General features: G+C 36.9%; 1 protein-coding gene across 5 annotated transcripts in view; it reads left to right on the forward strand.

Annotated features, from left to right (window-relative positions):
- Window positions 1-19,636, forward strand: part of ZNF521 (zinc finger protein 521) — a 275,173-nt gene that overhangs the window by 23,049 nt on the left and 232,488 nt on the right. For 4 of the 5 annotated variants that reach the window (XM_055324574.1, XM_055324571.1, XM_055324570.1 and 1 more), the window contains one exon: window positions 5,706-5,885. Coding sequence is in view for 4 of the 5 variants with exons in the window: in XM_055324571.1 (XP_055180546.1) it covers window positions 5,706-5,885 (180 nt within the window). In the remaining variant the exon portion in view is untranslated. The remainder of the gene's footprint in view (window positions 1-5,705; window positions 5,886-19,636) is intronic. The other variant, XM_055324573.1, reaches the window with a different exon arrangement.

Genomic DNA, 19,636 nt, shown 5'->3' on the forward strand with positions numbered 1-19,636 from the left:
TATGGACAAAGGAAAGAACAAGAACATGAAAGGGGCTTTTTTTTTCTTTTTTCTGTAAAGCAGTTTAATAACTTTCAGAGCATAGAGTGGTTACAAATAAACATTGCAGAAAAAGTAAAAAAGCACATTTTTATCCTTGACCGCCTGAGCTCCTCAGACCTGTTGGTGCCAGACAGTTGCTGCTGATGGCCGGCACTGTCCCAGCAAGCTGAGAACTGGGTTTGGGATGTATAGCTTTGGCCACCGCACTGGTTGCTTTTGTTTTTGTTTTGTTTTGTTTGTTTACCTTTTCTTGACAGTAGAAACAAATGAGGGAGCAGACCAGCAGGCGGGTGTGGGCCAGACGGCTGTGCAGTCTGGTAATGCTACATTCCTTCATTAGAGCTTGCTTGCCATTTTATAACAGTGTGCGATTTATTTTCCCTAAATCTGTTTTCATCTTATGGGATTTCAAGTTAGAATGCATAGCTAGAGCCCAGAAAGCACAAAATAATGATCCCGCCCTTTGGTTTTTGAAAACTAGGAAGGCTTGCTTGCTCTGTGTTTAACTCTTTGTAGCCTGAAGGTAACTTTTCCTCTGTTCTCAAAAAGTATCAAGATATATTAGTGAATGCAGTTTGAACCCACTTGTGCGGGAGGAGTGATTTTGGACATAGTTTGCTTTAAACAGATAACGTTTGATTTTTCTCTTTAGGCATGGGACTTCTAACTATGCCAGTAAACCCTAGAGCTAGCTGTACATACGGATGTGAACTTTAAAAACCTTAGACGGCTAATGATTATTTGGCACAAGATGACTGTCAATGTGGGGTTCATCATTTGTAGTGATTTGGGGGATTTGAATGTGGGCTGCATTTGTAGAAGTTATTTGTTTACTTATTCATCATGGAGTTTCTGAGAATAAGACACTGAGTTATAATGCCCTTTGTATTTTTAGACAAAATCCTTGGAAGAAAACTGAGGCAGCTTTCTCAAGTAATAAAACCATTATATTTTTACTAGCCCACTAGTAGTGTAGTGTTGAGCCCACTTTTTCCTGAACATTTACCCCCTTTTTTTAGTTTTAGGTGATTAAGATCCAGGAGGTCACAGTCATCACAATGAAGCCAAGAATTGTTTGTTTTGTTTTGTTTTTTAGGCAGCATTCACTTTTTAGTTCGCGATTTCTTGAACTTACTGGCACTGTGTGGGTTGATTTAAGATTGAGTAATTCATGCCATGGTAGTTTAATTTGGTGAAAAGCTGGCTATGACCAGAGAACAGACTGTTAGGAAATGGTCATGTTTTAAGTTTGCATGTGTGTATAAGTGAAGTATTTTGGGTTCATTCATCTCTTGCCAATCTTAGTTGTTAAGTAATCTTCTTGCATTCATATTTACATCATCTTCAGAATCTTGTGTTTCTGCCACTCTTATAAAAGTTGACTAGGGGTTGTAAGGTAGAGCTTTGTGCTTGGAATTAACCAGGAAAAGCTTCCTTTAGATCTTCTGCAAGAGGGACAGAGGGCCTGCACCCTGTATTGGCTGCCAGAAGTTTTTATAGTAATACTTTGTATCTAGGCTCTGGCTCTTACCATCAAATGTGCTTTTTATAGAGTACCAAGTTATAAATGTAGTGCAGCTACGGCATATTAATCTTACTGCGGAGATTTAATGAGGCAGTTGTTTTGCGATGGACACTATTGGGAGCAGGGAGCGACAGAGTTTTACTTTACCACCGAGCTGCAGAAATATTCCTTGCCTGGTAATAATTATAACCACATGATCTCTTAGTTTTTCTTTCTTTTGCCAGTGCTTTTCCATGCAAAAGTGGCTTGGAAGGAGGTCCACTTCTAGGCAGTGAAATGGGTTGGAAATTGGGCTGTTTTCTCAGTGGTTTGACATTTTAGCTTTGATCAGGCATGGGATCCGTGTTGCACAGAGAGAAATATGTAAGATGAGTTTCAAGAATACAGATAGTCTTTGCCAGTCCACTGAGATGGCTTTTAGATATTCATTACTTTTACTTGACTTTTATATAGGTTATAAAAAGTAAATGTGGTGAAACCTCATTTTTACATGGACAGAATAGAATTTCTGCTGGTTGGCCTTAAACTGATCCCACACTTGAAATTAATTGAAGTCCATGGGTTTATTGCCTCCAACACTTTTAAGCCAGTGCAATTTTTCATTTTCCCCAAAGTTGAAATTTTATTAAACCCAAGTTATAGCAATAACAACCCTTATGAAGGGGAGGATGAGAAGGAAAGCACCACCTGCCAGAGAACGTAATAAGGGGAAAAACATACTTCTTTTAAATTTCCATTTATAAGTAAAGTTAACAAAATTGGAAACAGAGAGCTGCCATTTATTTTTTTGTGATAATAATTGTGTCTTTGTTCCAAAATTAAGTCTTTTAACCAGGTTAGAACACTAACTCTAGGGTTTCATAGCAGCCTTTTGAAAGGATGAGCCAGAGAGTAGGTGGTGCAGGTGAGATCATTAGGGATGGAGGTCACATGTCCGAGTGGCTTCCTTTAGGTCAAAGGACAGGGAACGGTGTCTGTAGTTCTAATGGGGTTTGCAGTTGTAGTGCAGGGGGTTTGTGGATATTTAAAATTACTGCCCTTTGGGGGAGTTTGGAGCACAACAATTGAGTTGAAAGAACAATTGTCCTCCTTGAGGTGGTGTTGGGAGCAGGGGCAGTACTTACAGGCATGGACCTTGTATTTATAACCCCTTAGGTCGAAGTCAGAGATTTGAATGGCTCGCAGAGTAATACAATTATTTTTTATGATTGGATCTCAAAGGACTTTATAAAAACTACATAACTAAGGCCATGTGCAATTATTGAAGTGTAGCCACCTGTGGGAAAGAAATGGTTGACAATGTAAGCTTTCCAGAATCTTCCTTACATCAACTAATTTTAGGAATGGAGCCCCCTAACACAAATAAACATCTTTTGAATGGGCAAGAAATAATTCTTCATGAAAGTGGAGGTTGGAAAAAAATCTACTCACAGAAAGAGAGAGAGAGAGAGAGACTGAGATTCTAGCACTCGTTATGCCAAGGCATCATAGGCTATAATAGCACCCACCCCCCCAGAGGGTCCCTCTTAAGTGGTGACCTAAAAACGAATTCGCCAGTTGGCTGGAGCATGCATCCTAAAGTTGCAGCAGAAGTGAATAAGCTTGACTGACTTCGGTCCCTAAAGGGTTCTATCTGTAAATGCAGAAGTGGAAGCAAAAACATTTTTTATTAGTCTTAAAATGACCCTTATTTTAATAACTAGCCACAGTGTCAGGAGCACGAACTGGAGCCATGCTCTAGCTTTTAAGAGCTCAAGCATCATGCATGCATTCCTATTTGTTTGATATTTTGAATATTGGATTCATGTAAAGTGTCCATATTCTTGAATAATAAGGAAGGTGAGTTTTTAATCATTTTCTCTGCGTACTACTTAAAGTATTCAGAGTATCTTCTTATTTAAAAACAAACAGTTGTGCAAACTTGATGCATAGCATTTAAATAATCATATTAAAATTCAGACCTAGCACCCACAGTTCCCTCAGTGCTATCAGTTTTATGAGAAACTGGAATCTCATGCTAAACAATAGAGAATATTTAGTCTGTGCATACTGCCTGCCAACAAGTGTTTAGTGGTGTGAGGGCCAGTTTGGCATAATTGGGACAGTTATTTATTTTCCTGACTCTCTCTCTAATTTGGCAGTATTTTACCACTTAGATTTCGTTTGTTGGTGATAGTTGAACCACCACCTATTTGTTGTTGTCTGTAGCTTTAGATGAAATATTTGAAATCACCAAAGTCCAAGGTGATGGGTCATCCTGTCGATTTTGGGAAATGTAGGCATGTAGGTACTTTTTAATTTGGTGGTACTCGATATGTTCCTGTTTATAGGAAAAATACCAGTTAAAGGTTTTATGTACTTTTTTTTTTTTCTCCTCACCCCTCTCCCTTTTTATCATCACTAAATAATATTTACTAAGCACTCACCTGGACACGGTGCTGTGCTGAGCAAAGTATAAGACACACAAAAAAGATCCTGTGATTACTCCCCCAGGAATGAGCAGTCAAAACCCCAGTCTATTGAAATGGGCACTGTGTAGAGCATTGAGATAATAATTTTCCAGATGGCAAATCAACCCAAATTACCAATTCACTTAAACACTAGGTTCTTTAAAAACAAATACACAAACAAACAAAATACTTGTTCTTTGAGATGAGAACTCTGCTTTTTTCAGGAGCCCAAGAGATTTTTATATATGTTGAAATGTAAGTTGATTTTGGCATATGTGAATCATTTGAGGGGTGGTGATAGAGTTAAGTTTATTACAGATGCGAAGAATGGCTTTAGAATAACTGCCAGCAAAAAAAAAAGGACCATAGTGACTTGTAAGAAGTAGAGTTCATAAATGCGTGTTACATTCAGGGCAGCAGAGAGCACTTGCAGACAGCAGGATGGTGGTGTGGTGTCACTTACTGACTTTTCTAAGAAATCTGGGCTAATTTGAATTCTCTGAATTCTTGATTTAACATTTCAAATTTGTATCCTGACATAATAAAAAATTGACTACAGATAATGCATTACATATTTCTTAGGTATCTTGATACAACTCTTTTATAACCATTTTATTGACTATATTTTGAGATATAATTTATTTCTGACTTCGGAGGACTTTCGCCATTAGGAATTAATGTCCCATAAATTATGTCATAGATTATATTACCCAATTTCCCCTAAAGAGGCATATCCTCTCTTTCCCTTCCTTCCCTACGCTTGCTTTCCTGTCAAGAGGAGGGGTGGCACCAGGATGTTTGGGGGTACTTCTCTAAAATGAATCAAAGGACAGCCCATCAAATCAAAAAGTATTTGAAGTATTTATAGAGATCTGAGTAAAAATATTACCAGTGTTTTACATTCTTATTCCCCTCGTTATTTATGTATCATCCTTAGGGGTAGAATAGAGCTATTTTTACTTTTCCCACCACTTAACTTTCTGACATTGGTAATGTCCATTTAAGTTGTTGACTTGATTATAATTTATAATTACCCTTCATATATTTTGCTTTTTTTGATGATTACTTGTCTAAAAACAAGAGACATGCCAATATATTTACACTTGAATCTGTGTTTGTAAGAATGTGTTGCTGCGTGGTAGAGCTTATTTTGCTATCACTGTCTAACAAATAATGGGGTAACTGTATGTTTTGATCAGTTTGTAAGTAAAGGTCAATTTCGTGCCTATGGTAATTAGCTTAGCTTATTCTAGACTTTTAGCTAATTTGAGTAATTTCCCGTGAAACAATATATTTAGCAGAAAGGGAATTCATTCTTAAGCACAGTGGTTTTTTTTCATTTACAATGGAGACTTTAATTTTAGAAGTGATTTATCTCTACCTTTTAAGCAACCCCCTCTCCCCCCTAAAGCTATGAGAAATGGCCAGGGTGGACGGATGAATTATTTGAAGGAAGCAATGAGAAGAGGCCCCCGTGGTGGAGGGAAAGAAAAACTTCAGTCATCCTGATATGATACGTTTTAGGGAAGACTCACTTTTGCTTCCTCTGGAATAAAATCTGCCCCTAAGCCCTCCTTTTGCAGCTTCTGGGACAATGGTGCTTCTGTTTTTGGTAGCAAGAAGATTAAATGTTACTTTAAAAGAACCTGTCTTTCAACCGCATACTCACAGTCTTGATTTTCTTTCAGACCCCAACTGTAAACTTGAAGACAAGACTGAAGATGGAGAGGCAATAGACTGTAAGAAGAGGCCGGAAGACGGCGAGGAGCTGGAAGACGAAGCTGTGCACAGCTGTGACAGCTGCCTCCAGGTGTTCGAGTCACTGAGCGATATCACCGAACACAAGATTAATCAATGTCAGTTGACAGGTAAACAATACTTATCACTCCTCATCTTCGCATACTGTTCTATTTCTGATTTTTTCAGTTTGTGCTCCCCCTCCCCCGCCCCCACTCTTTTCCAATTGTTTTACTTCCTTACTTGAACACATAGGTAAGTCTGGAAATGCTTTAGAAAGAATTCTACGATGGCAGTTTGTGGCAAACTCAGTGTCATAGTCCCTACATAATGAATTGTACCTAGATTTTAATAGCTATTGGGTAAATTTTTCTCTTCTCTTCCTTTCTTTTTTTCCAATATAGTGATGAGATGTGGGTCTAGAATCTAACATGATGGCTAAAAGAAAGTTAAAAAAAAAAGAATCTTTTGAATATTTTTTCAAAGAAAGGTAGTATGTGTTAACTTATTTTGATGTAAATATCACTTCCTCAAGGGAACTTGCCTTGATGCCCCTGCCTGAGTTTGGTGCCTTTTTGTGTTCCCATAAAGTCCTCGGCCTGTTATAGCTCATAGTTTCCACTACATGTGTTCACTTCCCCTCTGTCCCTCTTTAGACTGCAAGCTCATGGGTGGCAGGAACTGTGTCTTATATGTTATTGTATTCTCTGAGCCTTGTATAGTGCCTGTTCTATAGTGGATTCCCACTAAGAAATGGACACTATTCTGCTATGCAGTTCATGGGATGGATCAAATTTAAAATAACAAGAAGCATGACAACGTGTTCAATTTAATGGTTTAAGAAAACTAAAACTCAGTTTGCCAAATTTCTACCCTCTTTAGAAATATATCCTACAAGAATGGACAATGTCAGCCTGAGTGGGACATTTTAGGTAGATATATATTTTTTAGATTCATGTTATTTTTTCCCTTGCTATTTGAAGCTGACATTCTCTGGCTGCGTGTGTCTGTGCTTATAACTCTTCTGTCTCTATCTCTCTCTTAGTTTCCCAGCACAAATCCTTCTTCAGTTACCCATGTATAGGAAATGTATTTAGAAAACAAATGATTCTCCGTTTTCCATACAATATTGATATATATTTTTTATATTGATATTTTTTTAAGATTTTAAAAGGTGTTCCATTTCAGTCAGATTTTCTTTCTTTTTTTAAAGATTTTATTTATTTATTCATGAGAGAGACACAGAGAAAGGCAGAGACATAGGCAGAGGGAGAAGCAGACCCCCTGCAGGAAGACCCATGTGAGATTTGATCTCAGGACCTTGGGATCATGACCTGAGCCAAAGGCAGATGCTCAACCACTGAGCCACACAGGTGTCCCTAGTCAGGTTTTCTGAACAGATTTTTGTGGAGATTTTGGATTAAATCCAGTTAAATAGGCTTCTTTATTAAAGTGTACTGTGGTATGCTCACTTCGGCAGCACATATACTAAAAAAGTGTACTGTGGCTTCAGGAAAGGGCTATGGTAACTAAGTTAGGCCAGAGAATCTTCCTTCTTTCAGAAAATCCATTACTCTTGGTTGGATCCTAAGTTTGAGCATTGATGTTGTATATATAGATATTGGTCATAGATATATTTTTTGTTGTTTTTAGGATTTTTGGTAACTTATTTTATTACAGTTCCAAACTTATGAAAAATTACTAAAACAATACATAATAGAAAGTCCATGCACTGTTTCCCTGATTCACTGACTCAACGATTATTTACATTTCACCCCATTTACTTTATCATTATCTTTTCCTTTCACTAGTTTTTTTCTTAATCATTTGAGAGAAGATTGGTGACTCATGCCCTTCTAAATATATCTTATGTATTTCGTAAGAACAAATATTTTCTGACATGACCACAGCATAATTCTTGAAATCAGGAAAGTTAACATCTTAATGCTATAGAACACTATTATAATCCATGATCAATATTCATAGTTGAATAGTTGTTTCAATAATGTCCTTTATAGCTTTTTTTCTTGTGTAGAATTCAGGATCACGCATAACATTTATTTGTCATGTCTCTTATGTTTCCTTTCACCTGGCATGACCTCACAGTCTTTCTCTGGTTTTCTTGACCATAACATTTTTGAAGAATATCTGTCACCTACTTTAAGAATGCCTGTCTGTATTTGCGTTTGTTTCCTTGTGATTAAATTCAAGTTACATCATTCTGTGGCAGGAACACCAGCAAAATGATGTTGTCCTCTTCTCAGTGCGTTAGGTCTGGAAGTATGTGATGCTGATTTGTTCTAATGTTGATGATGTTGATACTAAATGCTTCTTTAGGGTAGTATCCACCAACTTTCTCCAGTGTAAAGTTACTATTTTCCCTTTGTAAGTAATAAATAATTTGTGGGAAGATGCTTTGACACCATATAAATAAATATCCTCGTTCTCATTCTCCATATATTTATCACCATATAAATATCCTCGTTCTCACATCCATTTTAACTATATAATTTTTGTAGTTATTAGTCTTCTACCACAATTTCCTTTCTTATTCATTCACTCATTCGTTTATTCATATCACTATAGGCTTCTGGATTTTATTTTATTCAGTGGTCATAATTCATTACTGTTATTGTTTTGGTGCTCGAATTGCCCGAGATTTAGCCAATGGGAATCCTTCAAATGGGATCTTGTGTTAGTTCCATGCGTCTTTATCATTATTTGAGGACTTACCTTAGTTTCAGCTTCAGACAAATGCCCCAGGCTCAACATATTCTTGTTTGAGTCTCATAATCAGCCTTTTTGCCATGGAGCCCTCTTCATTCCTTTAAGAAGAAAGGTATTTAGAAAAAAACAAGATATGGGCGCTAAGTGTTCTCGTTGCTGTGGGTATATCATTGATTATAGAGCCTCTAGCAGATAGAAGTAGTAAGTGTATTTGTAAATTTAATATAATATATGCAGAAGAACCATGTTGTTCATATTGATGCTTCTAATGCAGTCCAACACTTCAAGTTCATCCCAGTCTTTTTCCTCTTCATATTTGTTACTACATTCTTGAATAATGAGAAACCTAGCTTCGTCTCTCAATATGTTTACTTATTTGCTTGAGTCTAGAATACACATTAAGCAATTTCAAGGTTCCTTATTCATATCATGTAAGCAGACCAACTAACTAGAGTTTCATAGTTGTTTACAATTATTAATGCTATGATTTTAATGTAATATCTCCATACAGTGAAATTTATAAATCAAAAGTGTACAATTTGATGAATTTTCACAAAACACATATACCCACATCCCTCTTAAGATGATTTCCTGCATCCTAGAAATTTCTCTCATACCCCTTTCTGATCAATAATGCTCCTCAGAAGTAACTAGCTTGTAAAGTTGTTTAACCACACATTTTTTTTAGAACTTCTTATAAGTGGAATCACACAATATGTACTGTTTTTTTGAGTCCAGCTTCTTTTGTTCAGTATAATGTCTGTGAGATTCATCCATGTTGTATATGAATAATGTGTTTTTTTATTGCTAAGTAGTATCCTGTAATATGAATATATCATAATTTATTTCCATTCTTCCATTGGTAGACATTTTGGTTATTTTTAGTTTTTGGTTTTCGTGAATAAAGTTGTGAACCTTCCTCTGTTGGTCTTTCTGTAGACATATATTTATTTTTCTTGATCTGATAAGTAGGGATAGAATTGCTGAGTCATGGGAGAAGGGCAGTGGGATATGTTTAAATGTATGAAGAACTTGTGAGCCTTTTCTCAAAGTGGTTGCACCATTTTACACTCCTACCAGCAATGTCTGAGAGTTCCAGTTGTGACTCTTTGCTCACATTTGAGTTGTCAGTCTTTTTAATTTTAGCATTCTGTTGGGTGTGTATTTGTATTCTTTGTGGATTTATTTGCATTTTCTAGCTCATATACACTTAATTGACTTCATTGAATGCATTTTTTTATCCCTTAGAATGCATAATTTTTGGAAAGTCCCATTAAATGCAGACAATTAGTATGATTCTGTTTTCAGTGGAATGCCTGGTGATTTAAAAGAAGCTTTATGCATGTAGAATCAACACTATGGTTAGAGTAAAGACATAGTGACTTGACTGACATGGCTAGTGTATGCTATGCCAGCAAGAAATCTTACCTTAGGTGAGAGTGGGCTGTTAAACAAACCTTGAATTCTCTTTAGTGTTCTCTTTTTATTGAGTTTCTGCCACATAGTCATCCTTATGTTCAGCTTTATGAAGAGAGCAGAAGCAAAAGATACTATTCCTTTATAACTTTTTATATTATACACTATATATTCTTTTATATATTATACAACTTTACTATCAGTGCAGGAAATGCTGGATTCTTAGCACATGGTGCGGTGAAGCTATTTATGGGCTGCATATTGTTTTTCTTCAAAAATGCAAAAACCCTCACCCTAATAAAATATTTGGTTTATTTTGATCTTAAGCTTTCTAAAAGTAGGGAATCTAGCCTGTGCTCACACACCACACCATTCTAATCAAAGGTAGGAAAGGGGAGGCTTACTTTTGACAATGAAACACATTTCAGGAAAGGTAAATCTGGTAAGTCTTGGTCCTGTTTGTTGTTGTTTCAGGATGATTTCTCTGGGAGGGTGGAGGATTGATGGGGGAAAAGCAAAAGTGGAGGATCAGAGAGAGAGAAGGGGGAGAAACGAAGTCAGCAATCATTCACATTTGTTGAAGGTGTGGAAGTTGAAACTTGAATTGGCTAAGGGTACCCTTCAGACTAATCTGAAAAAGATTAAAGATCCTTGGAAGTATTTTAATTAAAAAAAGTAATATGATGCTTTTACCTTCTTCTTTGATTAAATCATTTTAATGTAGGTTGGGAGGCTCGACTCTTCCAATTCTTGTTTCCTGCTGCTTGAGTTAACTCTTTTCCTGGTGCTGCTGCTACATCTTTTTCTTCTTCTTCTATTTTTTTCCCTGATGGACAAAGTGTTAGTTTAGCAAGAAGGTATTTCTAGTTTTATTTTCCCCTCTTAATTTATTCTTTCTCTCATTGTTCTTTTTCACTCTCTTTGTCTTTTAACTTCCTCCAGTCCCATTTGCATACTTGCTCAATTCCTCTGATTCCTGTCCTTTCTTAAAAACTCTTCTTCTTTTTTTTTTTTTAAAGATTTTATTTATTTATTCATGAGAGAGAGAGAGAGAGAGAGAGGCAGAGACACAGGCAGAGGAGGAGCAGGATCCATGCAGGAAGCCCGACATGGGACTCGATCCCGGGACTCCAAGATCATGCCCTGGGCTGAAGGCAGGCACCAAACTGCTGAGCCACCCATGGATCCCCCATTTTTTTGTTGTTGTTGTTGTCCATAGTCCTCTGCTTCCTTTCTCTTTGGTTTGCAGTCCTTTTCTGCTTCCATTTTTTCCTTGCTCCTTGTTGCTACTCTTCTATTAATTTCGAAGTCTTTTCTTACATGTGTGAGCCTCCCCAGCTACACCATAGCCTGAATACTTTTTGGTAAACAATTTACATGAAGAAAGAGAGAATTCTGAATAACCTTCTGAAGGGTTAACTGTAGAGTAGAATCAGGAGAGAAAGAAATCTGAAAACTTGTTGATTTGTAAAACAACAGAAAACTGAGATATTCTGTGGTTTGACACCCGTGGGAGTTACCCAGGGTAGTTCAATTGTCAGAGAACTGGTAGATACCCTGCTTTCAGATTCTTTCCATCCTGTAACTGAGGGTTTCTTGGTAATTTGAGATTTGTTCCTTTGGTGACTTTCATCCTCAAGGGTGAGACACATCCCTTGGGGAGTCTGCCTTGATGAAAACTGATTCACTCGGTATTAAAAGTCTTGAAATCCTGCTGTAGCCTTGCCAAGTGACCCCAGGCTAGACTGAGCCTTAGAAGATGAAGTTCAAATACAGAGCAAGACAACCAATTCTCGACCCAGATTAGAAAATCGTCAGGTGGATTAAGTATGCCCCAGGTCAGTTCATGAGTAAGTGTCAGTAACCTGGGGACTGAATTTACAGCCAGTTGATCCATCTGGGGACCTAGAGATCTAAGGGATCATACACATGATTCATCACTGAGAGGTGTTCTGGAATGTGGGCACTATTTTGGACAAGCCTCTTGATCTAGGAAACAAAATATCCCCTAAGGATAGGTAGGGACAAGGTGGCACTCATCAAGATGAGTTCTTTCTTTTTTGTCTCATGGTGCAATTTTCTTCTCATATGCAATCCAACATGTGTAAGTAAGTTACGTATCATCCCTGCTTGATGGAATAAGGGGAAAGGGGAAAGAAAAAAATTAAACCCCACTTTTCAATTGTAGCAGTAGATGGAAACCACCTGTCCTGCCCCAGCCTTGCTCTCTTTTTCCTGGAGGCTGGGAAGGGAGAGAAATCAACAGTCTAATGCTGTTGGGACTCTCTGATGCAGAAGACAGATTATCAAAATATATATTTAAAGAAGGAAAAGCACAGAGAACCTCTCATTTTACTAATCCACAAACCCTATCATTTCTTGCCAATTCCCTCAGGGGGTGGGGAGGGCTGGAAGCCAGAGGGGTCTCGTCACACTTCTCAACAAAGATTTAATAGCAGGGTGCTATGGGGAAGGCTGAGATTACGGAGACTTTATTATGCTTACAAAACTGAGTACGAACTAGCATTGTAAATCATCAAAACTAAGCTACACTTAACAGGATAAATGTGTAAAGTGCATTTGGTAATACTGTATGCTTGTTGTTCTGAGTCATTTTTCTCTTCTCTCTTGCTAATTTGCAAACTTGAGTTGTCTGTTAAGTGTTCTTTCACATCATTAATGCGAATTGCCTGGGTGTAAATGCAGAAAAAAACTGAATAGCATTGTATTAGTTCTTAACCCTCTGGCCCCACCATCCTATTGGCAAGATGAGTAAGTAGAGATATGTATGACAGCAAGGCTGTCACACTTTGGGGGAACATATTTGTAGACCAAATTTTTAGAACTCTAGCCATATTTGTGGCTCCTTTACAAATATTATTACTGTACAAGCTCACGTTTTTGAGGAAAATGAGCTGAATCAAAGAGTAGATGCTATGCATCAGATAAAATGATGTGTTCACTTAATTTGATTTTAAAAGTTATGAGACTTCTTGGAAGCTTCAATAGGTTTAGTGAACTGAAGACTTTTCAACATCTTGGTTTTTTTTTTTTTCAAAGAATTTTTGAAAGAAGTGAAAGTGATTGTACATGTGTTATATGGTTGTGGTAAATTAAAGACTGGCTGGTTCCACCCAAAAATCAAGTACTCTAACAGCTAGTTGTGTTGGCAAAGGGAATAAGGAAACAGCATTTTATGGAAAGAAGCGCTGTTTTTCATGGAAGCATATTGAAACTTTTTAAAGCCTTTTTTTGTTTTCCTTTTTAAAACATGAGTTGAAATAAATTACATGAAATAAATGTGATATTTTAACTTTTTAGTTTGTATCAGTTACATTTAAGGCATATAGCTTTTATTTGCATATTTCTGTATTAATTTCTATATTAATTCATTATTCATACTTTGTTATTAATCATTTATATATTAGTTATCTGTTTCTATATAATTAGGCTTAAGGCAATGTATGTTTTGTTTTTTTTTATTTCCCTCTATTTTGATCAATTCCTTGTTTCCTACCTAAAATAGTTTTTTTTTTTTTTAAGATTTTATTTATTTATTAGAGAGAGAGAGAGAGCACAGAGAGAGAGAGGGAGGAGCAGACTCCCTGCTAAGCAGAGAGCCTGACCTAGGGCTTGATCATGACCAGATTCGAAGGCAGACATTTAACTGACTGACCCACTCAGGCACCCCAATGTTTTTAGTTTTTAGTCTACTTTTTTTTCCTCCAAATCCCTTAAACCTCAAAATGCAGTTTCATGGCCTCCATCCTTTCCATTCCCAGCCCCTTCTCCATGCACTTATTTTTTTGAGCAGTGGTTTCCAAACTTTTTGATAAGAAAAAATTTAGCAAACACCTTTTGTCATACATATTTATTAACACATTTCATAGATTTGCATGTACAACATTCATAAAAGTAGAAATTGAAAACTGAGGTAAAGATGAAATACACAGGTATTTTTTTTCAAGATTTTATTTATTTGTTCACGAGAGACAGAGAGAGAGAGGCAGAGACACAGGCAGAGGGAGAAGCTCCATGTGGAAGTCCGATGCGGGACTCTATCCTAGCAACCTAAGATCATAACCTGGGCCAAAGGCAGATGCTCAACCACTGAGCCACACTAGCATCCCAATACACAAGGTTATCTAAAATAAATTTATGTTGTTTTGAAGTCCTGGTCCAGATTCCCTTATTTTGACAATTCATTTTAATGCAGTGAGAGCTGAGAAAGCTATCTCACAGAACCACCAAAGAGCGAACACATGTGATTACACTTCCCTATGAGGTTCATCATTATCAATGGTGGATATGAGCCCATATTTCAAATAACTTTCCTGATAATATCAGTTTGTTTTGCCAGTCTTGGATCAGGTCTGATTGAATGGTTTCCCTCTTTTATACAGTGGCTGACAAACAGCTTTCCCTAGGAGTGGAAGGGCCATATTTGCCATTTTCTTGATGATTACTTATGCTCCTCTATCAATATCCTGCAGTTGTCCTCGCAGAAGACTTTAAAAATCACTTCTCAAAATTTGAGGATTTTGTATGATTTAGATTAGTTAACATTAAATAACATGACCCATTGGTCTCTTTTACTGGGTTCTGTAGGCTGCATTATTTTGAGGCATGGTAATGGTCTGGAGAAGCAAGGGAATAGTAAAAGATATTTACTATTTATCTTCCTGCTTGCAGGAAGGTCTGCATTGTTTCTGAATGTTGCCTGTTCTGATCAGTTTCTAAATATTCAGAGTGTCTTCTCCATCCTAGGATTTGCACCCTCTATTTGAAAGACCACTATTCTTGACTGCTGTGTACTACATCACGTGAAAAACAGCTCCCTAATCTCTGCTCCTCTGAGTTTTAGATGAGGTGGTGGGGTTGAGTGTGTCATTGTCATGGTCTGGCAGGGCCATGACTAAATTCTGTACCTTTACAGAGAAAAAGCAATCCTCCCTAATTGGTTCCAACTTCTGAGCTGTTAGCCAAGTGAGCTCCCTTTTCTGGTTTTGGAGAAAGGGTCAGTGAAGCTATTACCTGCTATGAAAGCTTTGTTATTTTTGCATGAAACTTTCAATATCATTATGCAGTCTACCATTTTCTTCTCGATATATTTGTTCGTGAAATTCTGTATCAAACCCTGGATGTAAAATAATCATTTTTAGTCCATTTTCTTGATGCTCTTTGAGTGCTTTTGCACATTGTAATTGGGATTTATAAAAGGACCATACTGATGAGTTACATTTTCCCACTGTGAATGAGTTATTACATGTATTAATTTATTAAAATTAAGTAGTTGGAATGTTGAAGGGGTTAACTTAAGAAATATTTCTCTATATTTTTGATGTGCATTTTGGAATTGGTGTTTTTATTCTCAACCTGCTTTATTTTTTTTTCAACCTGCTTTAATAATTTGTGCATCATAAGAAAGCTACTGATTATGAATGAAAAGTTCCTGAAGGGTGAAAGTGCTAGAAATATAAAATAAATGGGTGCATTCACTATTTTTTTCAAGTGGAACCTAGGTGGAGGATGTCACGTATTAGCTATAACTATACTTGCAAACTACCTGCTCCTTGATTAATTTGAGGTTTTTGAAATTCACATTTTGAAATGAATATAATCCAAGAAAAAAATTAGCATTATTTGTGTATAGAACATTGGTACCTTTGGATGTCTCGCAGAACCACAACTGTTTTAGATAAATGGTTTTGCCCGAGTTGCGTAATTGATAATGAATATATAATCATCTAATTCTGTGGTTTCAGGACTTATTTGCCAAAAATTGTAAATAAAATGTCAAGAACACAATCCATGGGAGAATATCTTCAAGAATTTCCACTGCGTCCTTGATGGTCATTGATGGTAATTAAAGCTGTCAGTTTGTCCCTGTGGAGAAGTGTAAAAATTATAAATGAAGGGCTGTATTTGGGATGTGGAAACAGTGGGGCCTCTTTTGTGGGGAAGATAAATTAAAAGAGATCAAGTATTTCCTAGGCCCTATGCAGCCATTCGGTCTGTCTTACAAGCAGGGCAATGCGTCGCAATTTGGATACAGTTCTGTGCACACGAGGGCTCTGCCACATGTAGTCCATTCTCAGACGTGAAATTCAACACAATAAAACTTGAGATGTTGAATTTTTATATTTTTGCATGACTGCACTTAATTTTTTTTTTTTTTTTACATTACTCAAGATGCTTCCTATAAAAGGTTGGTGAGTTGCTAAAGGAGTATTAAAAGTAGACTGTTTCCCCATCCTTTCTCTTTGTGCTAATAAGTCTATGGCTGGGGATCTTGTCTTTGGGGAATGGCAGCAATGTCACAGAGATCTATGACCTCTTAATAGGCCTTGGGAGGGGAAGGCAGGAATCATTCTACACTGTGCCTCAGGGCTTAGTTCCTTTAAACTTCAAGGAATTGGACTGGAACTCTTCACTCCTTCTTTCTTTCAGCTTTACCTTCAGGGGAAATTGATCGATTAGAGGTGATTATTCCACAAACTCTGAACCCTTTTCCCCTCTTTGTTCCAACTGGAGCTTCTCAAAGTTTAAAGGGATTGTGTCTCCTGGGTGAATTGTAGAATGAATTTAAGTAGATTATTGGGTAGAACTCTTTGAACACACATTAAAAGTGCTAAAAAATATATTTGGAACAGAAGGAAATATTTGAAGCCAAAGGATAAAGAAACATTTGTTTCAGTGCTAATTTTAATGTAATTATATGGGATATTTTTGAGCAAACGATTAGTTGCTAGACTATAGAATCATAGTAGTGCTTCAAACCAAGAAAATAACAGGGCTAGTGCAACAAATGGACAAATGTGCAAAATCTGGTTGGTGTAAGACCCGAATGGGACCAAAGACATTCATAAATGACTAGGTTTTTATATATGTCATCTATTAACCACAGCAAGATTCTACTAATTGATGGCTTTTAGTCTTTTCCACATTCTTTGTTTAACAACAACAAAATGATATATACCTAATTTTTTTGCATGCATGATAGATTTGTCTTATGGACACTGTGGACCTCGTTTGAATGATGTTTATTGCCACATCAATTTTAATTTTTCCCTCTTAAAAAAAATCTAATTCTTCAACTCCACCTACCCACAGAGCAGTATTAGCTCCCCCTGGTGACTAAGTAAAAATGTAGACAAGAATGATTGGGGTGATGAGCTTCATTAACTTTAATCTTTAAATGCATAATTAATATTAAGATGCATACAGTAGGCATGTGCACTGAACTGTTTTCCAAGTAAAAATTCTAATTAGTCTTGAGAAATGTCCATTTTCGTATTAGTATCTACATAATGAAGGCTGGTCTATCTTATGTGGCTTTCTTGGAGTTTTGCCCATTTTAATGACCCCAGAGCTCTTGGTTTTCTGATGTGGGAGATATTGGAACAGAGGGTAAATATTCAGATCTTCTGTACCCTAGGAGCTCATTACAAACAGAGAAAATAAAAGCAAAAGCAACTACCAATTTACCGATCTCTATCATTCTTACAAATAGACTCTCTATAGAAAAGGTTATCATTGTTAGAATGATTTAAAAGAAATATTCTTTTAGAAAAACACTGTTATTATTCAAAAATAAGATGTATTTTTTGTTGTATCAAGAAAACATTTTTCCATTTAATTTACGAATTATTTAAAGTGCATATGTTTCTTACTAAGGTTGACTTTCAGCTTAAGTCATAGTTTAATTTATAAAAAAAGTTCCCCATCATAATTAAATTATCAAGTTGACAGTTGAGAATGCTTTTATAATCTTTTTGAAAAGAAATCTGTCAAGTCTGTCATGTGCTTACAATTTCTCATATGTAATTTTATTTTCTATGCAAAGTATTTGCTTTTCACCCTGTTTTATAATGGTTATCAGAAAGCAGTGTTCTGTGACTATATGATCTGGTTTAATTATTTTATATTAAATATTATATATTATAATACATTTAAAAAGAAAGATCTGAAATTTTATCTGGGAGCTAACATTTGAATTGTTCTTTTGTTCCTCCTATTCTTTTGAATGTATGCTCTTTATAATTTAGCACCCCACCCCCATGCTCACTATCCTTTTGCTTTTCTTCTCTTCCCAGGACTTTATTTTTAGGACCTAAGCCTTAGCTTCTAGGTTTGTGTTTTCCTTTTGTTTTTCCAAGGCACCTGTCTGTATTGGGAGAAAAGATACAGTCTTCTAAATGTAGCCATTTCTTCTTGATACCTGAGGTATCATCTCTTTGACCTGTGGAAAACTATGGGAAACTTCTTTTGGAGTTAATGGTACCATTTTGTTCCTCAGCCTGAAGTGAAAGTATGGTTAACCAAGCAGCACAACTGAATGCAGCACCTACTCCTCACCTCAGTTTATTTCTCCCTCTTCCCATTGTTTCCTTTTTCTAAAGAAACTGCCTGTCCTTTGCAGTTCATTTGTCTTGGTCCCAGCAAAAGAGCAAAGAATCATGCTTTGCCTTAACTTTCTGCTTGTGTTCGCTCATCGGCGGGGCTTAAGCAGATACCTCCCAACTATATAGTGATAGCTCTTTTCTTGTGAACACTGCTTTAAAACTGACAGGTTTTGGGGTGCCTGGGTGGCTCAGTTGGTTAAGTGTCTGACTTTTGGTTTCGGCCCAGGTCATGATCTCATGGGTTATGGGAATGAACCCCAGATGGGGCCCTATGTTCAGTGGGCAGTCTGCTTGAAGATTCTCTCCCTCTGCTCCTCCCCCACTGTTTTCTCTCTCTCAATAAAATAAAGAAGTCTTATAAAAACAAAAAATATAAATTTTATTAATATAGATATTATTATGTTGATTAGATACTGCAGTGTGGCTTAGTAAAATGAAAAGTATGTGGCATCATTTCTTGCTACACGAAGAAGACGGTGCAGAGATAGTGAAATGAGTAGCACCTCTCATTAGTTTGTTTTCCCAAATACTATGCATTTGCTCAATGGTTGAGCCTCTGCCTTCGGCTCAGGTTGTGATCCTAGGATCCTGGGATTGAGTCCCGCATCAGGCTCCCTGTGGGGAGCCTGCTTCTCCCTCTTCCTAGGTCTCTGCCTCTCTCTGTGTGTCTCTCATGAATAAATAAATAAAATCTTTAAAAAAGATAGAGAGAGAATGAGTTAGCTAGATGAAGAAAGGTGGGGAGAAGGGCATTTCAGGCAGATAAAAGAGAAAAGAATAAGGGAGAGATAGGAGAACGAATAGTGTCTGGCCACTTTCAAGTAAAAGGAAAAGTGAAAAATAAGGAATTAGTGTGATAATATGAATGTATGAGTTATCTATTGCTGTGTAATAAGTTACTCTAAGGCTTTCTGACATAAAACAACAATCTTAAAGTTTCTGGAGGTCAGGAATTTGGGAGCAGCTTACCTGGGAGATTCTGGTTCAGGATCTCCTATGAGGTTACAGTCAAGGAGTTGGCTAGGGCTGCAGCCATCTGAGGGCTTGAGTAGGGCTGGAGGATCCACTTGTGAGCTCAATCACATGACTAGTGATTGGACACCTCAGGTCTTCACATATGGGCTTCTGTATTGGGTAGCTCATGACTGGTAGCTGACTTTTCTCAGAACAAGTACTTTGAAGAGAGGGTGAGAGAGGGATATGGATGTTGCAGTGTATTTATGACCTAATCTTGGGAGTGGCATACCATTAATTCTGCCATATTTTATTATTGATCACACAGACTAACGGACTAAACCTGGTATGATATTAGACAGACTTATTATTATTATACA

The sequence above is a fragment of the Nyctereutes procyonoides genome, unplaced genomic scaffold, assembly GCF_905146905.1.
Source record: "Nyctereutes procyonoides isolate TBG_1078 unplaced genomic scaffold, NYPRO_anot_genome, whole genome shotgun sequence".
NCBI lineage: Eukaryota > Metazoa > Chordata > Mammalia > Carnivora > Canidae > Nyctereutes > Nyctereutes procyonoides.